Below are 24,432 nucleotides of genomic sequence, written 5' to 3' on the forward strand. Positions count from 1 at the left end.
GCGAGGAGCCGGCGGCCGCGTTACGCTCTTGTGTTACGATGAAACGGTGAAGCGTCTCCGGGGGAGCTTTTCGCCTCTCGCTGAGCCGATGACTTTGGGCTTTGCCACGTCTGCTAAACACTGAACACTCTACAAAGGATTTAGCGGCCCCTGTGCCTGCGCGGGGCGCTCTGGGGCTTAGAAGCCTCCGGCTGGGAGGGTGAACACTGAACTCAGGCCCCTCGAGCCGCCCCGGCCTTTTATCTGTCGTCCGCTCTGCGGCTATCTTGATGCTTTCTACACTCAGATCCTGGACCCGGGGGTCCCACTGGCTTTCCTGCCCCCGCATACACGATGGGTAGAGCTACAAGACCCTCGCGCACTCGGCTTCCGCCGTATCCTCTTAGTGCTGCCCTCTGTGAATAGCTGGGGGGGGGGGGGGGGCGCCTGATCATGCGCTCATTCCTGGAATGTTTTCATTAAAAGATCTAAGAAATAACGTCGCTTTGTGATAAAAACCTCAAACTGCTGAAATATAATGAAAATGAGGTGCATGCGCGTGTGGCGTGTTTGTGTGCATGCGCGCGCGTGTGGCGTGTCTGTGGGTAGGGGGGGAATTCCGCGTGTAAATGCCGAATCGCGGTGTAATTATTTTTCGCATTAAATCTTTTCCGCCTGCTTTTGCGTGGAGTGATGTATGTCGGTAACGAGTCTCTGCGGCCACGGGGCGGAGACTTTGATCTTTCAGGGCTCAAATGGTTAACGTCTCACAGAAGAGACACGGCAGGTGCGGGACACGCAAAGCAACATGCAAACACGCACCGCGCCTGGCAACCGGCACTCTGCAGAGCGTCGCAGCTTTCAGCACATTCCAGCTTTAAAGAGCTCATCGGAGGTTGCAGAGCATCGCGCCGCTTGCTGCATATCCGCCTCGCAGACTATTATTATTGTTTTATAAAGCGCCATCGAAATCCGTAGCGCTGTACAATGGGTAGACAGGAGATAACAAGTAATATATAACGTAAGAAATTGACTTAGAGACAACAGGTGTACCGTATCGCAGACTATCGCACCACTCGCTGCATGTCGCCTGGCAGAGCGCAGCGCCGGTGTAATGTTATCAGACGCAGAGCGTTTCCCTGCGTGGCTTCATTCATCGCGTAGCAGCTGGCAGAGCTTCTCGCCATGTCCCGCCTGACGCCCGGCTGTCCGGGAAATCCTCTCCAAGCTGGCATCCCGCAGACCATCGCCCTACTGCCCTCCTTTCTACCGCAGGTCGATTAACCCCTTTCTTGCTGGCTGGTTTTAAACAGCAAGGTTTCCGGGCAGAAGACGCTTAATCATTCATTCAGTTTTCACTTGTCTTCGGTGACAGCGCTACGGTATCTGCTGGCGCTTTTATATCTGGAAAATAATACTCGGGACGTTACTGTGAAATGCAGGAGATTTGGGGGAAAATGTACAGGAGGGACCGGAACCTAACGCTAGAGAGTCAGAGACTGAGGGGGAATGGAAGGAAGTTTTACTTTACTGAGAAGGTGGTAGATAAGTGGAACAGCCTCCCAGCAGAAGTGGTAGAGGGTAATACAGTGAGGGTATTAAACATGCATGGGATAGACATCCGGCTCCTGAATCTAAGTCGAGACCAATGATTCCATTATAACCCCCCCCCGGTCCGCGTTGGCCCACGCCGCCTTTTGCCCTGTTTGCGTAATAAGTATGTTGTAAACAGGTGGCAGTTACCCCCCCGGGGCACACGGTTTGTCGCCCTGCCTCTCTTTCATTGCCGGCGGCCTCTCCCTTTGGGTGGCGGATACACGCCTTAACGATGACATTTAGCCATAAAAGCCGTGAATGCGGTCGAGCCGGATCTGGAATGGAGACCGAAAAGCATTAACGCTGCTAAAGACAAATGACCCAGCGGGGCAACAGTGACTGAGCACACCCATAGCCGGCGCTATGCCAACAAATGGGTTAACACACTCTCTGTCCTCTGGTGATGAATGGGTTAACTCCTGGCAAGCGTTTTGGCTCTGGATGGGTTAACTCTCTCCTCCTCTCCGGTTATTGATTGGTTAACGACCTCTCCGTCAGCCCTGTGGTTATGTATAGGTTAACTTTCTGCCTGCTCTCTGGTGATGATTGGGTTAATCGTGGGCCTGCCCTCCACACCTTCCTCTTCCCGGTCGCAGGGAGTTGTCTCCACTCCCACTAGTGTTAGTTTCCACTCACTCTTTGCCCTGTGACTCCCGGAGCAGCCGTGACAGCAGCCCCCCAGGTAATACCCAGCTCCCATTCTATTGCCCTCGAGACCCTTATTGCCCCCCCCCTCCCATATATCCGCCCCACTGAGGAGCGTTTCAGAGAGTTTACCCCGTAACACCGGTCATATCCAATGTCGCCCCCCAGGGGGTCTCCGGTGTCGCCCCGGACGGGGTATCTCCGCTGTCACCATCTGATAATATTTACGTTAAGGCCCAGTTACCCCATACAGGGGCCCCGGGGGCAGCATAAATATAATCATAACCAGGGCCGCCGAGCCCCGCAGGGCACAGGAGAGGGAGCAGCGACGGTCACCGGCAGGTGTCTCTGGGGCCACGGGGCGAGGCCACCACCAGGAAATGGGACTCCGGCACACGTTACACGGCTCCTTGGGTGAGGAGGGGTATCCGGCTGACTGCACGCCGGGGACCTTGGCCGGTATATAAACCGCACACGCCTGCCGACCGCTCCTTCTAGAGTTTATTCCTCATCCTCCATACTCGTCTGTTTTTCCTCCCCAGTATTCTGAGCCCTCAAGATGAGTGAAGAATCGATCATCCGGATCCCCCCCTATCACTACATACATGTTCTGGACCAGAACAGTAACATTTCCCGCGTGGAGACCGGACCCAAGACCTACATCCGGCAGGACAACGAGAGGTGAGCGGGGGCGACGCTCTGCTGGCGCGGGTTGTGGGGCGACGCTCTGCAGACTGGCTGGTTTAGTGTGGCCTCCGCAGTATTAATTGGGTACGATGCTCTGTAGGGTTCTCTTCCAGCCCCAGCGCATGGTCATGGTGCCGCCGCGGCATTACTGCGTGATCCAGAACCCGGTGCTGCGGGACGGAGGGCGCAGCGTGCAGTTCGATGACGTGGGGCAGGCGAAGCTGCGCCACGGCGACCAGGAGATCCGACTGACGCAGGACCCGTTCCCTCTGTACCCCGGGGAGGAGCTGCAGCAGGTGAGTGACTGCGTAATCCCCTGAGTATGTGTGCCTCGCACACTCACGTCTGTCATCTGACTCTGTGATCTGCCACTCAGAGAATCACTCCACTCACCGTGGTCCTCGCTAACACCGCTCTGCATCTGAAAGCTCTGCTGGACCTGGAAGAGGACGACGAGAAGTTTGTGGCCGGGGACGAGTGGCTGTTTGAAGGACCAGGTGAGTGAGGTTAGAGGCCGGGGACGAGTGGCTGTTTGAAGGACCAGGTGAGTGAGGTTAGAGGCCGGGGACGAGTGGCTGTTTGAAGGACCAGGTGAGTGAGGTTAGAGGCTGGGGACGAGTGGCTGTTTGAAGGACCAGGTGAGTGAGGTTAGAGGCCAGGAATGAGTGCCCACTTTGAAGGACTGTCTCATCAGATGAGTGGCTCCTGAGAACGAGCTCATGCGTGTTTCGTGGTCTTCGCAGGTACCTACATCCCCAGGAAGGAGGTGGAAGTGGTTCAGACTATACAAGCGACTGTGATCCGGCATAACCAGGCCATCCGACTGCGCGCCCGCAAGGAGTGCCAGGACCGCGAGGGCCGGGACAGGGTCACCGGTCAGTCCCCAAGAGCCACCGCTTTGTCTCACCCTTGACTTGCTGTCTCGTTCGCCTCCGTTCCTGACCTTTCCTTCTGTGCTTCCCACCTCTCCCCGCTCACCTCGGTTGTCTCCATGTCAGGTGAGGAGTGGTTGGTGAAGAAAGTTGGCGCCTACCTTCCCGGGGTATTCGAGGAGGTGGTGGATATCGTCGATGCCTTCGTGCTGACGGACAAGGTAAGGACTTCTTCGGTCCATTAAACATCCCGGGGGTCCTATGCTCGTGGTACCCCAACGTTCCACCATCTCTCTCCTCCAGAGAGCTCTTCACATCCGAGCCACCAAGACGTTCCGCGATGAGAAGCAGAACCTTCGCCGCACGGGGGAAGAGTGGCTGGTCACCATGGAGGACGCCGAAGCCTACATCCCCAATGTGTACGAGGAGGTGCTGGGGGTCGTCGATATCACGACGTTGAACAGCCGCCAGTACTGCGTCATCCTGGACCCTGTGGGACCTGATGGGAAGCCACAGCTGGGCCAAAAGAAAGTTGTGAAGGTAATGGGGACATCTGTGGGCAGGATGCCGACGCACGTGGGTCAGAAAATGGGCACGATCAGGGTCCCGGCTGGGGTGGTCAGTAGAGTAGAAGAAGTAGAACCTGCTTGATGCCCCTCAGACTCTGTAAGTGACGCGTCTGTCCCCACCGTCCACAGGGGGAGAAGTCCTTCTTCCTGCAGCCGGGTGAGAGTTTGGAGTGTGGGATCCAAGACGTGTTCATACTCTCCGAGGAAGAAGGTCTGGTTCTGCGGGCTCTGCAGGTCCTGGAGGATACGGATGAGGTACGTGGTACTCGCTACTGATTTCGCTAGTAACACCCAATCGGCTGGGCCGCTCCATTCCCGCTCACTCCCTATCTATTCCGCATCCAGGACGGGAATGAAGTGGAGCGCAAACCCGGAGATCGCTGGATGATCCGCGGACCCATAGAGTACGTGCCCCCCGTGGAGGTGGAAGTGGTGGTGAGACGCGAGTCTATACCCCTGGATGAGAACGAGGGGATATACGTGCGAGACATCAAGACCGGGAAGGTAATTTGCTCGGCAGATCGGGCTCCTGCGCTGGGTGGGACCGGCAGTACCGGACGCGGACCCCTGCCTGTCTCGTGACGTCTGTTCCGCTTCCTCCAGGTGCGTGCCGTGGTGGGACACACGTACATGCTCACCCAGGATGAGGAGCTGTGGGAGAAGGAGCTTCCATCCAACGTGGAGACCCTGCTGGCCTCCGGCAAGGACCCGGTAGCTGACCGGTCCACACGGCAGATGCAGATGTCAGAAGCAGAGCCCAGGAACAAGACCCGGGCCGTCACCTACCGCGTCCCTCACAATGCGGCCGTGCAGGTCTATGACTATCGGGAGAAGAGGGCCCGGTGAGCATCTCTCCCGCTCCCCACCCCTCCATCCCTGCCTCTCTCTCCTACTTTTCCTCCATCTTCTTCATCCTCAACATCAGTGAATTTTTTTTAATCTCTTAAGGGTGGTCTTTGGCCCCGAGTTGGTGATCCTTGGCCCCGACGAGCAGTTCACAGTCCTGAGCCTTTCTGGAGGGACCCCCAAACGCTCTAACGTCATCAAAGCCATCTGCCTTCTCCTGGGTCCGGACTTCTGCACGGACCTCATCAACATCGAGACCGCAGACCACGCTCGGCTGCAGATTCAGCTGTCCTACAACTGGTGAGATTCTCACCGTCCGCTTTGGCCGTTTCGGGGGCCGGCTGGTGGGGATGGGGAAGCCTCGCAAGATTGGGTGCAAAAAAAAGGACGACCTCTTGTGTTCATTCCGGATTTTGGATTCTGCAGATTCAGCTCTAAAAGTCACCGATGATAAAGCAAAGTTACCGAGAAAAAGTGTAACGCTGACCTTTAAACGGAGGTTTACGAGATATGTTTTTCCGCCCCGCAGGCATTTTGACATCGTCGATAAGACTAACCCGGCCGAGGCTTCCAAGATCTTCAGTGTCCCGGACTTCGTGGGCGATGCATGTAAGGCGATCGCGTCGAAGATCAGGGGCGCCGTCGCATCGGTGCAGTTCGATGACTTCCATAAGGTGAGCAGGAGAAGAGATTTCTGTAGGTTCTCGTCTGACGCGTTCCTCGCTGCCCCCGGGACTCCCCTCCCCCGCCCGTTTTTAATCTCACCTCCGGGTTTCTCGCGCAGAACTCCAATCGGATCATCTGCTCGGCCGTCTTCGGGTTTGACGAGTCCTTGAAGATTCGAAGCTCCTTCAAGTTCCCCCAGAATAACCTGGTTATAACCAGCGTGGACATTCAGTCGGTGGAACCCGTGGATCAGAGAACGCGCGATGCTCTGCAGAAGAGCGTCCAGCTGGCCATTGAAATAACCACCAACTCGCAGGAGGCCACAGCCAGGTGAGGGGTGGTTGAGCTGGATCGGGACCACCAGTGGTGTCCGTTTCGGTCTTTAACACTTTCCTTCCCCGCAGGCACGAGGCCGAGCGATTGGAGCAGGAGGCTAAGGGCCGTCTGGAGAGGCAGCGAATCACAGACCAGGCGGAGGCCGAGAAGGCTCGCAAGGAACTGCTGGAGTTGGAGGCTCTCAGGTAGACGCCGACCTTCTGAGGAACCTCAACCTTCTCTGCCGTTGGACTTCCAAACCTTCTCCGTGAATTTTTGCCCCGGTGGCCCTGCATGGTCTGACCTTTACTTTTTACCCTTTGCCCAGCACCGTGGTGGAGAGCACCGGAGCTGCGAAGGCAGAGGCGCAGTCTAAGGCCGAGGCGGCCAAGATCGAGGGAGAGGGAGCCGTCCTGCAAGCCAAGCTCCGCGCCGAGGCCCTGGCCATTGAAACGGTGAGAGCGAGCGAGCGAGCGAGCCCTGGCGACTGTCATGGGGGGGGGTGTATTAGGATTTTGTAACGTTGACCGCCGCATTCTCTCCCTGCGCAGGAGGCCGAGTTGGCGCGGCTGCGGCAGGCGAGGAGCGAAGAGCTTCGCTACACTCAGGACAAGAACAAGCTGGAGGTGGAGAAGGCGCAGCAGCTGACGGAGCTGGAGATCCGCAAGTTCCGCGAGATGACGGAAGCCATCGGGACGTCCACCTTGAGGGACATCGCGCTGGCTGGACCTGAGCTGCAGGTGAGTTCAAGTCTTGGGGTCTCTTCCTGGAGGCTCTTCCGGCTCCTGGGGTTGTGCTGTGGGGTATCTGGTGATGCCCCGCGGCGACTCCTGGTTCCGGGTTCCTGACTCCTGGTTCCGGGTTCCTGACTCCTGGTTCCTGACTCCGGGTTCCTGACTTCTGGTTCCGGGTTCCTGACTCCTGGTTCCGGGTTCCTGACTCCTGGTTCCGGGTTCCTGACTCCGGGTTCCTGACTCCTGGTTCCGGGTTCCTGACTCCTGGTTCCGGGTTCCTGACTCCGGGTTCCGGGTTCCTGACTCCGGGTTCCTCTCTGGTTACAGGTGAAGCTGCTGCAGGGTTTGGGAATCCAGTCCACGCTGATCACAGATGGAGCGTCTCCTATTAACCTCTTCAGTACAGCGCACGGGCTGCTCGGCCTCACCTCCAAACCAATAACGGGGAAGGAGTCCGAGTGATACTCGCTACCGCTCTCCTGCCGCTCAGGAACGGGGTCTCCTGTACTGCGACGTCCCCCACGAATGTCAAAGAAATCCTTCCTGTATTTCGCTTTGCACCCCCAGCCCCTTTAACCCCTTCTGTGTCTCACAGCAGCCTGCCCTGCTGTGTCCTCTGCCTCGTTAACCCCTTCCTACCTGACTGGCCGCGGCCCGCGTTCTGTGACGTTACTCCAATATTTGCACTGTTCTGGGTATTTGATTTGTACTCGCTGTAAATGCTGTTTAATACCCCATGCCTTACTTTACCTGCCCCCAATAGGGGTCGGGCCGCAACCCCAGTGCTGCCTGCGGGGGTCTCACACCCGGGTGACAATCACAATAAATCTATTCTCTCTCTCTCTCTCTGGTTGTCTCATTTATCGCCACGTGTCACCGGGGGCCGGTTTCCATTACCGATCGGGACTGAGAGAGCGCCTTATCACCATAGCAACCATGGCATTATCCATTTAGTGGTGACAGTTCATTGGTTGTCATGGCGATAAAACTTTTAAAAGTTTGCTCCAGAATGCATTTTTTTTATGTAAAACCCGGAGGGGGGGCGGGGTTGGAGTGTTTCTGCTTTATTGGGGAGAAACTCAAATCATTAGCGGGGGGCTGCGGTGATTAAATATCAGTTTCCTCTGCCGTAAGTTGGGTTTGGTGATACTGATCAGGTCCGGACTACTCCTGGGATCCCTCTAAGTACCAGATCTTCTGCAGATATCGTCATAGAAACCCAAAACCTGCTGGCAGATCGGCCCCATCCGGCCCCCGTCTAGTCTGTAATGACTCAAACCTTAATTAGTCGTCGGTCTCATCTTAGATTCAGGAGCTGGGAGGCTGTTCCACTTATCTACTACTCCCTCAGTAAAGTAAAACTTATTTCGATTCCATCTCAGTCTCTGACTCTCTGGTGTTGGATTCCGGTCTCTTGTTGTAACTTTTCTCCTCCTTTGAAATAAATTCCCTCCTGTCCTTTCTCTCGTCTCCCTGTCTCACCTTCCCATCCCCTCTTCTCGTCTCTCTCTTCTCTCCCGTCTCTTTCTCCCATCCCCTCTCCCCCAAAGTAGGGTGATTCCCTCCCTCACCCAGAGCCGCACCATCCACCAATCGCTCCTCACCGCACACAAATCCGATCTTACCCCCGGGGTATGTTTAGTGCCCCCATCCTTATCCGGTTCCCCTTAATGTGGCTTCCCCCATCTTCCAATAACCCCCTCTGTCTTTTGCCCCCCATTTTCGCTGGTGTTACCCCCCCCCCGCCCCACCTCTTTCGGAACGCGGTGATACTTTTGGTGCAAAGAATGCTTTCCTGCGAGAAGTTTCCGGTAGGCATTTAATCTTTTTCATATCTTTGTACAAGTTTTAGAAATCGAGTGACATTTACTAATCCGCCGCCCCGCCGACAACTATTTACATTCATCGCTTTAAAAAAAAAAAAAGAAAAAGCGTGGAAAACCCAAGGAAAAAATAACTTAATAAAACCGTCTGTCGGGGGGGAAGGGCTCGGCGGCGACAGGGGGTGGGGTGAAAAAAACAAAGAGCTTTCCGTGTCCGTATGTCCACGTAGAGATATGTATACAGACGCACGGACGAGCGGAGCGCCAGGACCTTCCTGAATTCTGGAATAGCAGCAACTTATACATAATAAAATATATATATCACTTCATTTCAAGGCGGGGCCTAAAATGAGTAGGCGGGGCTCTGCAGGTTGAAGGGGCGTGGCTGCATATAGGTTTCAAACCTGGAAATATTTAAAGAAAAAGCCCCGTTTAATGATTGTTTTTTTTTTGAGAATTTCTATTTTCTAAGTAAATATTTTTAGTTTAAATATTGATTTTTATCAGAGTTTTATCTTTTCTAAGCCCCTCCACTTTTTTTCATGCGCAGCTACTGTGGCAAGCTGCCCCCCTCCCCCGCGGCACAGACAAGGGCATGGACTACAAGTCCCATCATGCTCGACTTGTGCCATTAACCCATGTTGTCCGTCCTTGGTATGGAGGTTTTTTCCCAAGCATCTAGAAGCCCAGCCATGCGATAAAGGGCAATAAGAGGGGGCTGCCCCTGTCCCACCGTGATCCCGCTTAACCCTTTAATGCCAAATGGCTGACAATATATACATATTGCACGCCCCACTGGCACCTAAATGGTTAATAGAACCCCAGAAAATAAAAGGTGTATTTGCGGCGTCTCCTCGACCCACCGGGGCGTCAACTGACACTTAAAGAGTGTTAAAAACAAAAGAAGACAGAACTGAAGGGGTTAAATAGTGCACAGCTCCTCGGAGGTGTAACAAGCTATCAGCCTGCTGATTGGCTAGGATCTGGCCATGCTTAACCCTTTGCTGAGCAGCTCTGAGTTTATTTAGCTTCTTTCAGCTATTCCCCTAGGTTAGATGTCTGGGCAGTTTAAATTTACCCCTAGCATGCTGTTGCCCCCAACCCTCCCCCCTCCCTCCCTCCCTCATATAAAGGCAGAGAAGCATAGGGCATTAACCCCTCACTTTCACAGCAGTTTGGAATAAGCATAGCTCAGGTGGGGTTTAACATGTTAACCCCGGGATGATTGTGTGTCTGTGGAGCGGACGCCCCGTAAAGATTAAAAGACCTGCGTTGCATGCGTGTTGCGGGGTACTGGGTACCCCATGGAGCAGTAACACGGGAACTGTCACTGTGAGTCAGGGCAGGTTCCGGGGCATTAGACTCCCCGGGGTGGCGGGGAATATCAGGAGGTATGGAGGGTAGTAGTGACAGGGTTCCTCTGTACTGCGGGGGTATTTCTGCACTGAAGTCCAATACTGCCACCTCGTGGCCGCAGTGGGTACTGCAGGGGGCATCATTAACACTGTATTCTCCGGGCAGAATATACGGATTAAAATCCCCGGCGGCTCCCTGCGACACCCCAACACCTTCCCTTCCTAAGCAGAGCATCGCAGGGTGACTCACGGCCCTTTAATGCCCCCTTAGCCCCGTCTTGGTTTGGGGTAGATGGGGTAAGTGTATGTCGCAGGGTGAGGGCAGAAGGGGAGAGTCACTGCGAACAGTCCTGGTCTTTGGCTGAGGGGCTATCGAGGGTCGGATGTCCATTCTTGGGCCGCTGGCTCAGCACGGACTGTCGGAACAGAGTGTAAGCTCTTTGGCAGATCAGGTAAAACCAGTAGACTTGCGGCGCCATCAGGATGGCCGCCCCGACGTTGTACTCCGGAGACAGGCTGAAGGGTACTCTGTACAGGGGAAGGCCGACCCGCTGCCCGTACACCCAGTACATGTAGGGGAAGAGCAGGAGCCGGCAGCAGAAGAACGTCACCAGCATCAGGACCCCGTTGACTCGGTGCAGTAAGGTGTGCTGCTTCTTGTACTGTGATTGGGGGGTGGCAGATGGGGCAACAAAGAGGGGAGCCAGTGATAGAGGAGGATTGGGTGGAGGGGCAGATTTGGGGTGGGGGGGCAATTTAGGATGAGGACAAAATCCACACAGAGAGGGGAAGGAGGGGGGGGGTTAGAACAATCCCCACACACAGTGAGAGGGGTAGATTTTGGGGATAGGAGTTGATGAGAAAAAAAACAAAAACAAGAAATCAGTTTCACCCCAGTCTCCAAACTTCTGCCCCGCACTGGGTTCCGCCTCCAGGGTCTCCATAGTAAAAGGGGCAGCTTGAGCGAGCGGGCGGGGAGCCCGTGCCTGCGCAGCGCTCACACATTCTCACCTGAATGAGGATCTTTCCGAGGCAGACGAAGGGGGTGCTCAGCTCGGCCATCAGCATGCACCCCAAAAAGAAGTCCCCTTTCCCCTGCCGCCAGAGCTGCAAAGAACACGACATTAATAACCGGGACCCCCAAAACTTCACATACCGTTAAACCCACCTCCGCCATGACCGCGCCCCCGCTAGGGACCTTTAACAATAATTGCCCCGGCCACGTTACTCTATAGCCGCCCCAATACGGGGTCAATTTAAATACGGTTTAAATGGTGCCCCTTGAAGCTGAATTCTATAAACGGGCTCCTCGGGGGCCGGACTTTACTTCTGTAGGTATCTTTACACGGGATTGTCCCTTTGACTCATTAACGTTGTCATTTTTTTTGCCCCCCATGGCCACCCACTTACCACGGACACGGGGAAGCAGACGAGCACCATGAAGACGTGGTGAAGGACCATGAGGAACTCCTTGCGCAGGTACCCCCCGACGAGCTGCCAGCCGCAGACGTGGCCCTTCACCTTGTGCTTGTGCCAGTAACACAGATACATGGCGTACACGTCGTACACGAAATACGGCACCGCAAACCGCGTGTATGTGGCAGCGAGCCAGTGCCTGGGGGCAAAAGGTGATGGGGAGGAAAAAGGTGAGAGATAAAGAGAGACGGAGGAAGAGTTAAGCATGATTTAGGGCATCTCGCCATTAACCCTTCAAAAGCCAAACAGCACCAGTCCGTTTACCCCTCTCCCCCCATCCTGCGCCAATGCATTTTACCCCCTTTCTGGAATGCATAGAGTTAACCAGTTATATGCACGCCGTCATTCATTCACTGAACTCGTTTATTTTAACCCTTCATAATACATAGTGAAGTTGGGGGAGAGGCGCTCAGATAAATGCCCCCCTTATCGTTGAGGGTAGCCCCCGCACCCCTGGATGTGCCCCCTGCTAGCGTGGAGGTGACACCGCATCGGCCTGCCAATTAGGCAGATGTCAGACTGTTAATTCGGATTAAATCTCCATATGCCCTGGAGGGGGGGTGCTGGGGCAGTTAATCCTCCTTAAATGTATTAATACTCCTGAGTAACACAGATTAAGAGACGGGGTCGGGGTAACCTTCAGCTCCTGACCCTCAATGACACACGTCTGTTACATGTAATACCCTGCACACCCACCCCAGGGGTAACAGCACCCACCCCACGGCGGGGTAAGATCTAGCCTGTGAGCTTGGTCATTCTGTATCACTGACCCCGGCTACACGCAAATTCTACATGCAAACACGTCTGGGAAGCCACGCGGACCTGCGTGTATACACTCGTGTTTGCATTTCAGGGAAATGAGGCCAGATCTGCCCCTCTGCACCTGTGGACTGGGTGATTATTCTGTGGTCTGGCGCTTTCCAAATATTCAGCGCTGTACGTCAGGAATGCATGCGGAGCATTAATGGTGGGTCAGGAACGCGTGCGGAGCATTAATGGTGGGTCAGGAACGCGTGCGGAGCATTAATGGTGGGTCAGGAACGCGTGCGGAGCATTAATGGTGGGTCAGGAACGCGTGCGGAGCATTAATGGTGGGTCAGGAACGCGTGCGGAGCATTAATGGTGGGTCAGGAACGGGTGGGGAGCATTAATGGTGGGTCAGGAATGCGTGCGGAGCATTAATGGTGGGTCAGGAACGCGTGCGGAGCATTAATGGTGGGTCAGGAACGCGGTGCGGACCTATAATGGTGGGTCAGGAACACGTGCGGAGCATTAATGGTGGGTCAGGAACGCGTGCGGAGCATTAATGGTGGGTCAGGAACGCGGTGCGGAGCATTAATGGTGGGTCAGGAACGCGTGCGGAGCATTACTGGTGGGTTTCATGTAACAGGTGGAACAATTTTTCTCATTTCCGTGTTTTTTTCACAGAAATCCAGGATCCAAACTCATTTTGAGACTCGAATGCCATGGCGTCCCGCGGCACTCACAACGCTCTGCACCGATGCCCAGGGTACACGCCTTCTACGGCGCACCACGCCGGCCTCCTCACCCTCCCGAGCTCCCTGGCCCCTCGCTGGGTACATCAGATTGTATAAATGTTTAATGGCTCCTTATGTTTCCCTGACTCTCGGGGCAGACTGCGCTCTCCTGCCCGTCTCGTGGCCTCTCGCAGGGGAGCGCTGCCATCGGATCGCACTCACCTGCCCTCAATAACATCCTTGCAGGAAGAAGCGACGATGTAACCCGCCGTAGACGCCAAGACAGCTTGTATCGAAGACACCAATCTGTGAGAGAGACAGAGAGAGAGAGATGAGCGGGGGATGGAGAGACAGCAGGGGAGCGCGGCGAGACACTCACCGGATCCATACATTTCCCAAACGTACCACCTGAGTATCAGTAACACTATTATATCCCATTCACTACGGGAACGGAGGCTCTGCCGGCGGACCGGCCCCATCTACAAAAAACTCAAACCTTAATCGGTCGTCGGTCTCGTCTTAGATTCAGGAGCCGTATGTCTGTCCCATGCATGTTTAATCCCCCCACTGTATAACCCTCTACCACTTCTGCTGGGAGGCTGTCCCACTTATCTACCACCCTCTCAGTAAAGTAAAACTCCCTTCCGTCCCATCTCAGCCTCTGTCCCTCTAGTGTTAGATTCCGGTCTCTCGCTTCAATGTCTCTGCCCTGTTGGTGTAACGGATGATGGGATTTACCCTTAATATAAAAACTTGGTAAAGATGGCACCATTGCTGGCTGAGTGAATTGCACTTGATTGCAAGCTTTTGAGGCCACTACGGTCTATTACACCCGATATATTGATAGAAAACGCATGTTTCTGGCCGCGTCATCTGCTTTCCGACCGCATGATGGGAAGTTTCGCCTCATCAGCAAATTCTGTAACCGGCTGCGCAGCCATAAAGCAAACTTTCCGAGCTACAATCCCCGTGAGACACACAGGAAGCGGCGAGTGTAACCGGCATTAGCTTCCCCCAACGGCTACAACCAACTACTGCTCCAGTCGTTGGTCTCGTCTTAGATTCAGGAGCCGTATGTCTATCCCATGCATGTTTAATCCCCTTGCTGTATTACCCTCTACCACCTCTGCTGGGAGGATGTCCTGCTGGAAACACTTAATTGCCAAATGAAACCAAAGCATGCACTGATTGGCTGTTGCCGTATAAACGGGAAAAGTTTCTTGAAAGTTTCAGTGGTGCATTTTCAGTGGGTAAAGAATAAAGTGACTGATCTGCTAAGGAGCGTCTCATTTAAATGTCGAAAAAAAAGGAAGATTAGTGTGAACCCGTCGTACACTCGGAATCATGTATGTCACACTCACAGGGGGCATGCGGCACTACACGTGAACATACACACGGATGTATCCCTGCATTCCTTTGCATGCTTAGTGATGTGCAGAGTTGCCGAAGTACTGATAAGTGGAACGGCCTCCCAGCAGAAGTAGTAGAGGGTAATACAGTGAGGGGATTTAAACACGGCTCCTGAATCTAAGACGTGACCAATGACGGGCAGACTAGATGGGGGCCGGATGGGGCCGATCTGTGCGTTCCATGTTTCTATGATCCGCGGACATGGGACACGCTTACACGGCATACACTGATTTATGACATCACATCCATATATGCTGGGCACATATACTGATCCCCACACGCCAGGCACACGCAGCGCTGCCGTGTTGTAGAGTAATGCGTCTGTGTCCTCTGTACAATGTCACGTCCATCGCAGGGTCTCCCGACGACCCCCCTGCCCCCCCGCGGCCCCCCTCTATATCACCCCCCCTCTGTCCTGCTGCCCTCCATGGTGGCACATGCCATTGTCCTTGGCCCCTGCGGCGGCTGCAACGTCCTCCTGCAGGGGCTGGGAGACGGGGGGGAGTGCGGCGCTTACCTGGCTGACACTATGACGGTATTGGATTCCTCCCCGCGGAAAAGCCGCAGCCTCCGCAGTCCGGCCTTGGAGAGGAGAAAGAGACCCGGGAAAAAAAGGCTGCCGGCCACCAAAACATGTACCATTGCGGCAAGAGGGATAGATGTGGCAGAAAGAGAGGGGGAGGGAGACAGAGAGGAGATGGAGGGAGGGGGAGAGAGAGAGATGGAGAGGCACAGATACAGAGAGGATAACAGGGGGGGGGTGAGACAGAAATGAAGGGTGGGGGAGATGATGATGGTGAAGACAGACAGAAGGTGGGACAGGAGACAGACGGACAGTCTTACGATACACAAAGAGACAATGGGGAGAAGGGAGAGACGGGCAGGCGGGTCATGGAGCGCTGGAGGGGGAGGCGGATGGACGGGGGGATGCGGCGTGGTACCCAAGTGTCACACCGGCCTCAGTGATGCTGCAGGGGCAGACATGCTTCGCGGGAGCAAGGTGCATCCGGCAGCCGGCAGCCTCCCCGACGGGCGCACATCACACGGGGGACGGGAGGGAGAGGGACGGCGGAGGGACGCAGAGAAAGGACGGAGAATCTGTGACAGTAAGAGAGAGAGGGAGCGAGACACACAGGCGAGAGGAGGGCTGGGAGCCTCGGGGAGGAGGGATTTAAAGGGATAGGATGAACAAACTGCCGGCTGCGCTAATCCGGGCCGGAGACGTCTGTGCTGTTATCCCTCTTTATGAGGACATCTCCTCGACGAGAGCGCTCTGCAACACGGCTGTCTCTGTATTAGAGCGTCTCATGGCTCTCATCTCTCTCTCTGTATTAGAGCATCTCATGGCTCTCATCTCTCTCTCTGAATTAGAGTGTCTCACGACTCTCATCTCTCTGTATTAGAAAGATACACGGCTCTCATCTCTCTCTGTATTAGAGCGTCTCGCGGCTCTCATCTCTCTCTCTGTATTAGAGCATCTCACAGCTCTCCCCTTTCTCTGTATTAGAGCGTCTCATGGCTCTCATCTCTCTCTGTATTAGAGCGTCTCATGGCTCTCATCTCTCTCTCTGTATTAGAGCGTCTCATGGCTCTCATCTCTCTCTGTATTAGAGCATCTCATCTCTCTCTCTGAATTAGAGTGTCTCACGACTCTCATCTCTCTGTATTAGAAAGATACACGGCTCTCATCTCTCTCTGTATTAGAGCGTCTCATGGCTCTCATCTCTCTCTGTATTAGAGCGTCTCATGGCTCTCATCTCTCTCTCTGAATTAGAGCATCTCACAGCTCTCCCCTTTCTCTGTATTAGAGCGTCTCATGGCTCTCATCTCTCTGTATTAGAAAGATGCACGGCTCTCATCTCTCTCTCTGTATTAGAGCGTCTCACGGCTCTCATCTCTCTCTCTCTGTATTAGAGCATCTCACGGCTCTCATCTCTCTGTATAAGTGTCTCATCTCTCTGCATTAGAGCATCTTGTGGCTCTGATCTCAATCTCTCTATAAGAGCGTCTCATGGCTCTATTTTTTCTCTCTCTGTATTAGAGCGTCTCGCATCTATGTTGACTCTCTATATAACAGCATCTTGCGACTCTGTTCTCTCTCTGTAGGAGAGCGTCTGATCACTCTGTTTTCTCTCTATATAAGAGCATCTAATGGCTGTTCTCTCTCTCTCTCTCTGTATAATATCGTCACGCGGCTCTGTTCTCTCTCTCTCTCTCTGTATAAGAGCGTCACGCGGCTCTGTTCTCTCTCTCTGTATAAGAGCGTCACGCGGCTCTGTTCTCTCTCTCTGTATAAGAGCGTCACGCGGCTCTGTTCTCTCTCTCTGTATAAGAGCGTCACGCGGCTCTGTTCTCTCTCTCTGTATAAGAGCGTCATGGCCCTTCTTTGCCCCTCCCTGGCAGGGTATTGGTGACGGTCCCAATCATCCACTCCAGAAATCAGCAGGGGACGGGTTAACCTCTCTCTGCCAGCGCACAAAGGGTTAAGAGACATGCTGACTGTCTGAGGGTCCGGGGGTCCCACTAGCAACGGTTAATCGGGGTTCATCTCTACATCACAGATATACCCCATGCAGCCACCCCGTCCTCCAGCCCCCCGGGTGCGGGGGCATTAAATACGGAGGGGATACCACAAGGTCAGCATCCAGCAGGCATCAGATTCTGGCAAGCGCAGCCATGCGCGGATTGATCTGTGCAACTAAATAACGCAGCAAATAACCCGCTGATCGATCGGCAGACTAATGCAGCAGCGGATCCCGGACTGGAGCGTCCCATCCACGCGGAATGGCTGTGAGGGAGACCCCCGCACCTCGTCCCGTGTCAGAGAGACCCCCGCACCTCGTCCCGTGTCAGGGAGACCCCCGCACCTCGTCCCGTGTCAGGGAGACCCCCCGCACCTCGTCCCGTGCCAGGGAGACCCCCGCACCTCGTCCCGTGCCAGGGAGACCCCCGCACCTCGTCCCGTGTCAGGGAGACCCCCTGCACCTCATCCCGTGTCAGGGAGACCCCCTGCACCTCATCCCGTGTCAGGGAGACCCCCGCACCTCGTCCCGTGTCAGGGAGAACCCGCACCTCGTCCCGTGCCAGGGAGACCCCCGCACCTCGTCCCGTATCAGGGTAACTTGTGCATCTTATGATTGTCAGCTCTTGGGCACCAGAGCCTCCTAATACTTGCTATGGAAGCTGCAGCTTTAACGCCTGCGCAGCCGAAACATTACGCTGCCTGCCGGGGCCGCCGCTACATCGCGGGGAACGGGGGAATCAGCTCCATATAAACCCCCCCGCAGCCTGACGCAGAAGGGGTTAATGGCGAGCGCGGGGTTAGGGCTGGACGGCGGCTGCTGAGCGGCGGCTTTCATGCAAATCTGCTTCGCAGCGCAGCGCTTTGGTTTGCAAACTGGAGAGGAAACGACCGGCGGAGAAAAACTCCCTGCGGCTGGAGGAGGATTGTGGGGATTGTAGTGCGTGGAAAGCCAGAGCACTAGAGCCGGGGTCGCGGGGATGGGGGGGCCGCGGGGATGGGGTGGCCGTGGGGCAGGAGGGCTGTTATGAGCGGGCAGGTGGGTGGCAGCGGGGCGACAGCCCAGACACTAATTAAACCAATTAAAATGTACCCCAAATAAATCCGCCCCTAAACGGTTCCGTATAAAACGTGACTGTCGCTCCTAAACAGAGACAGACGTCAAACCGGGAGATTACCTTATTGTCTCTCTAATACCCCCTCTCCTCAAGGAATTCAATCCCAACTCCCGTGACTCTCAGCCAGTGGTGGAAAAGATGCCTAAGTAATGTCTAAAGCGCTACTTTGCTGAAAAGGTAGTGCATACCTGGTAGTGCCACCCAGTGGAGGTGGCTGGGAACAACACGGTAAAGGAATTCAGGAATATTCGGGATGCGGGTAATGCCTGGAAAACATATAAGAGGAATCAGCGCATGGCTTTAGCCGAAGCCGCCGGGGGTAGATGCCTACCGTGGGGGTAAATTTATATCACAACTGCCCTGCGTGGTTACATCCCCGCACAGCCTCCCACCCGGCATTTCTGCTGCTACTGAATAATGATGCCAGCTGGTGAGGAAAGTGTTAATAAAGGTGGGCATTTGGGGCGCCCTCTGGTGGGCAGATCACTCGGCTGCGGGACTCCTGGGGGCCGATTCTCTTAGGGCTGCGCAGGTTCGGGATCCTCTCTCGCCGATGTCTCGTGTCTGACACATGTCGAGGCGCACACAGGGATGCCCCGCCGGGCCGCGGGGGCCGACACTGACGCTCTTCAACTGCAACCCTTGCCAGGCTGTCCCTAAAGGGTGCCAGCCTGGGGCTTCTGGGAGCCAAGCAGGGGGCAAACGGGTAAATTCCTCCATTCTACAAACCCCACAGCCGGTGGGACATTGCCCCACGTCCCCAGCAACTGCCCCGGTGAATGCTATGCCACCAGCAACTGCCCCGGTGAATGGTATACCCCCAGCAACTGCCCCATTGGATGGTGTACCTCCAGCAACTACCCCCAGAGGATGGTATACCCCCCCAGCAACTGCCTCAGGGCATGGTATACCCCCAGCAACTACCCCAGAAGATGGTATACCTCCAGCAACTACCCCAGAGCATGGTATTGCCCCAGCAACTACCCCAGAGCAATGTTTACCCCCAGCAATTGTCCCCACTGAGCCAGGCGTTTCCCCTGTGCGGTGGTTTGGTCCTATAGGGCCTCCGTCCCACCAGCTCCGACCAGGCGCTGGTTCCGTCCCCATGGAAACCGAGGGACGCGTTCGGAAAGCTCGCGAGAAACCCATGGAATTTTAAGGAGGCAGAAGCCACGCTGTTGGGGTATCAGCGCTGCGGTAGTGAGGGGTATTAGGGTACGGTGTGCGTTCGCTGGTATTGGTGATGGCCCTGAAGGGATATTAGAGTAGCGTGTAAATGATGGGGTATCAGTGGAGGTGGTATTATGGTAGGGTGGGCATGCAGTGAGGTAAGTGATGGGGTATTAGAATAGGTTGGGCATCTGTGTTATTGCTGATGGGGTATTAGGGTAGGGTGGGTTTGCAGTGATATTAGGGTTGGGGTATCAGTGAAGGGGTATTGGGGTATGTGTGAGCATGCAGTGGTATTAGTCGTAGGGTAGAGTAAGGATGCCCAGACGCGGGGGGGGGGGCAGTTTAGGGGGGTACATGTGGTTTGGGGTAACCTGGGGTCCTCCTGTTGCTGTGAATTTCTGACGGTTTGTGTTCCTCCTCACAGGGTCCGTGCCCCCGCAGGCTCATGGCGGTGAGTGTTACCCAGAGCGTCGCAGCCCTCTCCTCCCCGAGAATCTTACCAACAATCGCTCCCTTCTGAGTGATGTCTCGTGATAGGATCCGGCTGTCTCTGCCATTGTTTCCCTGCGTCTCTCGTGTTCTCCTCTTCGCGTCTCTCGTGTTCTCACTCGGTTCTCTCGTTCTGTTTGCAGGCTCTCACGTTGCCAGTAGTCTCGACCCCTGCAGCGGCCATTTCTGAGCTGTCTATCCCTCTGCCGGGGGTCATATTCCTGGCGGTCTCGCTGTATCTCATTGTGCTGCTGTTTCTCGTGCTCCTTCACCAGTGCTTGCAGGTGGGTGATTGACTTCTTACCCTCGCCCGCTCTCGCTCTCCCCGTCGCCTAAATCTTTGCTTTCCCCGCAGGCCCGTGGGTGCTGCCCGTCATGCTTGGGTTGGCAGAAGGTGGATGAATTGGGGGTGTGCGACACGTGTGTGAGCTGCGCCCAGTCATGTGACTGCAGGGTCCCCTCCGCCACACAGTGTATGGACAGCTGCTGCCCCACCAAGCCGGTGAGTGACCCCTGTAATCACAGAGTGCTGTACGAGTATGACACCCCGGGGTGCTGTACAGGGGCGCGTGACACACACTGGGGTACTTTACAGGGGCGGGTGACGCACGCTGGTTTACTTTACAGGGGCGGGTGACGCACGCTGGTTTACTTTACAGGGGCGGGTGACACACGCTGGGGTATTTTACACAAGGGATATGAGTATTGATCTAGATCCTGCTCCCATTCGATGTGTTTGCCCCGCTGACTTATCCTCTCCTGCCCCGCAGGGCTGCAGAGACTGCCGTGGTCTTTCCCGGTGCCCGCTGTGTGACGTCGCCTGCACCTGCCAACCCCCCGACTGCAACCTCATCAACTGCTTCTGCTGCGAAATCAAACTGCGCTGACAGGTGCTCAGGGGCCCCGGCGCTTCTCCGGGACTGGACTTGGGGCAAATTTAATTCTGATGGGAAAGTGTGTTCAGGCCAGCAGTCATTTCTAAGGGGTTTTTTTAACCGAAATCTTTTCTCCCCAAAATCATTTTTTTATGCGTTTTTTTAATGAATGTATTTTTGTTTTTTCAACTTTATATGTTTTATAAGTATTTTGTACATTAAATTTTTTTTTAAATGTGTTAAATGTAATTCTATTTGGTAGAAGGAAGGTACATTACTAGGTTACTAGAATTTATTTAGAGGGACAGTTTAATGTCACAGGCACCCTTACTATAGAAAAATGTACTTTAATATGGTCTGACTATTCTTGTCACTGATTGGCTGCTTGAAGGAGTCAATCAAGCAGCGCTTTACAAATGTCTGAACAGGCCAAAGCAACCCTCCCACCCCCCACACACCAGGGGCCCCAAGTCTGCTCTGGGGTTGACTGGAGGTTAATGCCTCTTAATGTAGGGGCAGGGGGCAACTGAAGGCCGTGGAAGGTAAATACATATCTGGCTGGGGGATTTGCTGACGTTAATATTGGCCGGATCTGGCTCCTGGCCCCCGGCGATCGCCCTCTGCCGAGTTCAGTTTGGGATTTTGCTGAGTGTGTGCGACATTGACTTGAGATCACTTCTGAGTGCGAGTGTGAGTGCTGATGCAACTGCTTTAACTGTGGCTATTGGAACTCAGTGCTTCCTCGGACCCCTAGGGATCTAATCCTCAAAATTCACAGCAAATCAGTTTTAAAATGAACATTTTTGTTAAAAGTCTATAAAAATAAAGCACTGTTCAAACACATCCATAAAGGGGGCTTTTAACAGGAAGTTCTGGGGTAAATTTAAAGTCCTCAGCAGACTGTGCAGTTCCCTGATATACGATCCTGCGAGACAAACCTGCATGGAGCCCGGATAGCTCAGTCGGTAGAGCATCAGACTTTTAATCTGAGGGTCCAGGGTTCAAGTCCCTGTTCGGGCGACTCCATCTTTTTATTTTATTTTTTACATTTTGTTTGTTTTGGGGATTCTAAATGTTACTTTTAGTAACGGAAATTGATTTGTATTGTTTTTCAATATTCTGTTACGGCATAAAACCAGCGGTCAACGGGCGGTTTCTCCTGGTTACCATTCTTAGCTCAGCCCAGCAGGTGGCGCTGTGGAGACTGCGGGCTCTGTGCATTAGGGAGTCTGCAGCCTCCCTGCTGGGTTGGCATCTACCCAATGTATGGGGGCCCAAAGAGCCCTGCTTCGCCCAGGATAACACCCTGTAGCTGAGAGATCAGCAGGTTCAGTGATCAGGGCTCATCTCCTGGTGACCCAGTGCCAGGAGCAGTGAGGGCTGCACTCCCAGGTGTGTGTGTTCCCTAGAGCCAGACCACAAATAGCCCCATCTGTGTAACTGAGGGGGGCATTTATAATAATGGGGTTTATTTACCCCGTTTAATGTATAAATCCGTTTCCTGCTGTTTCTATACACATTATCGGGGCTTTTAGGGCCGTAGAACCCTGCGATACCCTCATACCCAGCAAACATTCTGACCTCCTAGAAAAGAGGGGCATCGGGGGGGGCACAAGGGTTTGGGAGAGGGACTTGCTTAGCTAAATAGGGATACTTGGGAGGTATGCAGCTACACTGAGATGCTCAAAATATTCTATTTCGACAGCACAGAGCGCAACGCGGGATTCTAATGATCATTTCTAACCACAGCAACAAGTAGAATTGCCCGGCCGACGGGATCTGCCCCCGGCGGCTTTATGCAGAGAAGGCTGGGTCTTTATCCGAAGGCGATACATTTCATTTGGCTGACACAGATATGTTTTGGGACCTCAGTGGTCTCTCCTTCAGATAAAAGTGAAGAAGACACCAATAAGAGGTATCGTCTTCAACCAAAGACTCCAATCTCCACGAGAGGGGCTTTAAATAAATCACCCCCAATATCTCTCATGGCCAAAGGGAGTCGTTAGTGAACATACTCTCCTCTGTTATGCCTTTGCAGGGGGTCACGATTTACCCCTCTGACCCCTCAGCTGTGAGTTTAACCCGTGAAGATATTTTTTTTCGCCTGTGGCCGCCTCGTCTGTCTCTAAATGTCACCCGCCACGTCTGTCATATGTATCCTGCAAAAAGCTGCCCTTTAAACACCCTGCAATATTTTTAACTTTGCCCCAGAGGTGACCCTTTGCCCTAATATAACTAAGTATAATGGGCAACCCAGCAGGGAAGGGGTTAACCTTCCCCCAAAAATGCCTTACATGGCAAAGACAACAAACTCCTCGCACCTCCGGCGCTGGATGTAAAGGGTTAAGCCTGGCAGGAGTGACATTTATTTGCATTTCATTTTTAAATTAAATTTCAGAGTTTTAAAAAAAAAACCAAAACCAACAACTTTTGAATGATTTTATTAAATTACCGCGGAGACGCCGCGCTGGGACGGGCAACCCAGATGAGTTGGTATTAAGCACAATAAAAATATCTTCAGGGCATAATGTGCAGAGATCAGCGTCGGCCCTCTGGGAAAAAACAGGACGGGCGCAGCTTGTAAATTAATCTAATTAACTGGAAGAGATGGAAGGTGCATCCGTAATACCTCCTGAGAGACCGCTGCGGGTTATACAGAGACAGCGGCGGGTCTGTATGTAATGTAGGGGATGCGACTGCGTTATCAGGACTGGTCAGACAGCGGCGGGTCTGTATGTAATGTAGGGGATGCGACTGCGTTATCAGGACTGGTCAGACAGCGGCGGGTCTGTATGTAATGTAGGGGATGCGACTGCGTTATCAGGACTGGTCAGACAGCGGCGGGTCTGTATGTAATGTAGGGGATGCGACTGCGTTATCAGGACTGGTCAGACAGCGGCGGGTCTGTATGTAATGTAGGGGATGCGACCGCGTTATCAGGACTGGTCAGACAGCGGCGGGTCTGTATGTAATGTAGGGGATGCGACCACGTTATCAGGACTGGTCAGACAGCGGCGGGTCTGTATGTAATGTAGGGGATGCAACTGCGTTATCAGGACTGGTCAGACAGCGGCGGGTCTGTATGTAATGTAGGGGATGTGACTGTGTTATCAGGACTGGTCAGACAGCGGCGGGTCTGTATGTAATGTAGGGGATGCGACCGCGTTATCAGGACTGGTCAGACAGCGGCGGGTCTGTATGTAATGTAGGGGATTTGACTGCGTTATCAGGACTGGTCAGACAGCGGCGGGTCTGTATGTAATGTAGGGGATGCGACTGCGTTATCAGGACTGGTCAGACAGCGGCGGGTCTGTATGTAATGTAGGGGATGCGACTGCGTTATCAGGACTGGTCAGACAGCGGCGGGTCTGTATGTAATGTAGGGGATGCGACTGCGTTATCAGGACTGGTCAGACAGCGGCGGGTCTGTATGTAATGTAGGGGATGCGACCGCGTTATCAGGACTGGTCAGACAGCGGCGGGTCTGTATGTAATGTAGGGGATGCGACCGCGTTATCAGGACTGGTCAGACAGCGGCGGGTCTGTATGTAATGTAGGGGATGCGACCGCGTTATCAGGACTGGTCAGACAGCGGCGGGTCTGTATGTAATGTAGGGGATGCAACTGCGTTATCAGGACTGGTCAGACAGCGGCGGGTCTGTATGTAATGTAGGGGATGTGACCGCGTTATCAGGACTGGTCAGACAGCAGCGGGTCTGTATGTAATGTAGAGGATGTGACCGCGTTATCAGGACTGGTCAGACAGCAGCGGGTCTGTATGTAATGTAGGGGATGTGACCGCGTT

The 24,432-nt window shown here is 54.2% G+C and overlaps 2 protein-coding genes and 1 non-coding gene across 3 annotated transcripts; 2 read left to right on the forward strand and 1 right to left on the reverse strand.

Moving 5' to 3' along the window:
* Positions 1-2,779: 2,779 nt before the first annotated feature.
* LOC149285662 (major vault protein) lies at positions 2,780-7,371 on the forward strand. The gene is made up of 16 exons (XM_089495005.1): positions 2,780-2,901; positions 3,008-3,203; positions 3,284-3,404; positions 3,651-3,782; positions 3,906-4,000; positions 4,083-4,319; positions 4,478-4,603; positions 4,694-4,852; positions 4,952-5,190; positions 5,297-5,494; positions 5,724-5,868; positions 5,979-6,190; positions 6,265-6,381; positions 6,504-6,630; positions 6,727-6,915; positions 7,237-7,371. The coding sequence occupies exons 1-16, from the start codon at positions 2,780-2,782 to the stop codon at positions 7,369-7,371; spliced, it is 2,550 nt and encodes an 849-aa protein (XP_089351131.1).
* Positions 7,372-10,422: 3,051 nt separating this feature from the next.
* Positions 10,423-15,093, reverse strand: LOC149285663 (ceramide synthase-like). The gene is made up of 5 exons (XM_089495134.1): positions 14,969-15,093; positions 13,264-13,347; positions 11,498-11,702; positions 11,099-11,194; positions 10,423-10,749 (listed from the first exon to the last, which is right to left on the reverse strand). The coding sequence occupies exons 1-5, from the start codon at positions 15,091-15,093 to the stop codon at positions 10,423-10,425; spliced, it is 837 nt and encodes a 278-aa protein (XP_089351260.1).
* Positions 15,094-21,574: 6,481 nt separating this feature from the next.
* Positions 21,575-21,647, forward strand: TRNAK-UUU (transfer RNA lysine (anticodon UUU)). The gene has a single exon. It is a non-coding gene; the product is annotated as a tRNA-Lys (tRNA).
* Positions 21,648-24,432: the final 2,785 nt, after the last annotated feature.

Source organism: Sceloporus occidentalis, unplaced genomic scaffold (genome assembly GCF_023333645.1).
Source record: "Sceloporus occidentalis isolate IW3139 unplaced genomic scaffold, rSceOcc1.0.p SCAF_76, whole genome shotgun sequence".
Taxonomy (NCBI): Eukaryota; Metazoa; Chordata; class Lepidosauria; order Squamata; family Phrynosomatidae; genus Sceloporus; species Sceloporus occidentalis.

Bases quoted from the DNA above. Each gene is read 5' to 3' on its own strand.
- LOC149285662 (XM_089495005.1), top strand. From the start codon at position 2,780: ATGAGTGAAGAATCGATCATCCGGATCCCCCCCTATCACTACATACAT. The intron at 3,405-3,650 runs GTGAGTGAGGTT...TGGTCTTCGCAG, and splicing joins GTGGCTGTTTGAAGGACCAG to GTACCTACATCCCCAGGAAG. The intron at 4,320-4,477 runs GTAATGGGGACA...CACCGTCCACAG, and splicing joins GCCAAAAGAAAGTTGTGAAG to GGGGAGAAGTCCTTCTTCCT.
- LOC149285663 (XM_089495134.1), bottom strand. From the start codon at position 15,093: ATGGTACATGTTTTGGTGGCCGGCAGCCTTTTTTTCCCGGGTCTCTTT. The intron at 13,348-14,968 runs GTAAGCGCCGCA...TCTCTCTCACAG, and splicing joins ACCGTCATAGTGTCAGCCAG to ATTGGTGTCTTCGATACAAG. The intron at 10,750-11,098 runs GTGAGAATGTGT...CCCCAATCACAG, and splicing joins TCGGAAAGATCCTCATTCAG to TACAAGAAGCAGCACACCTT.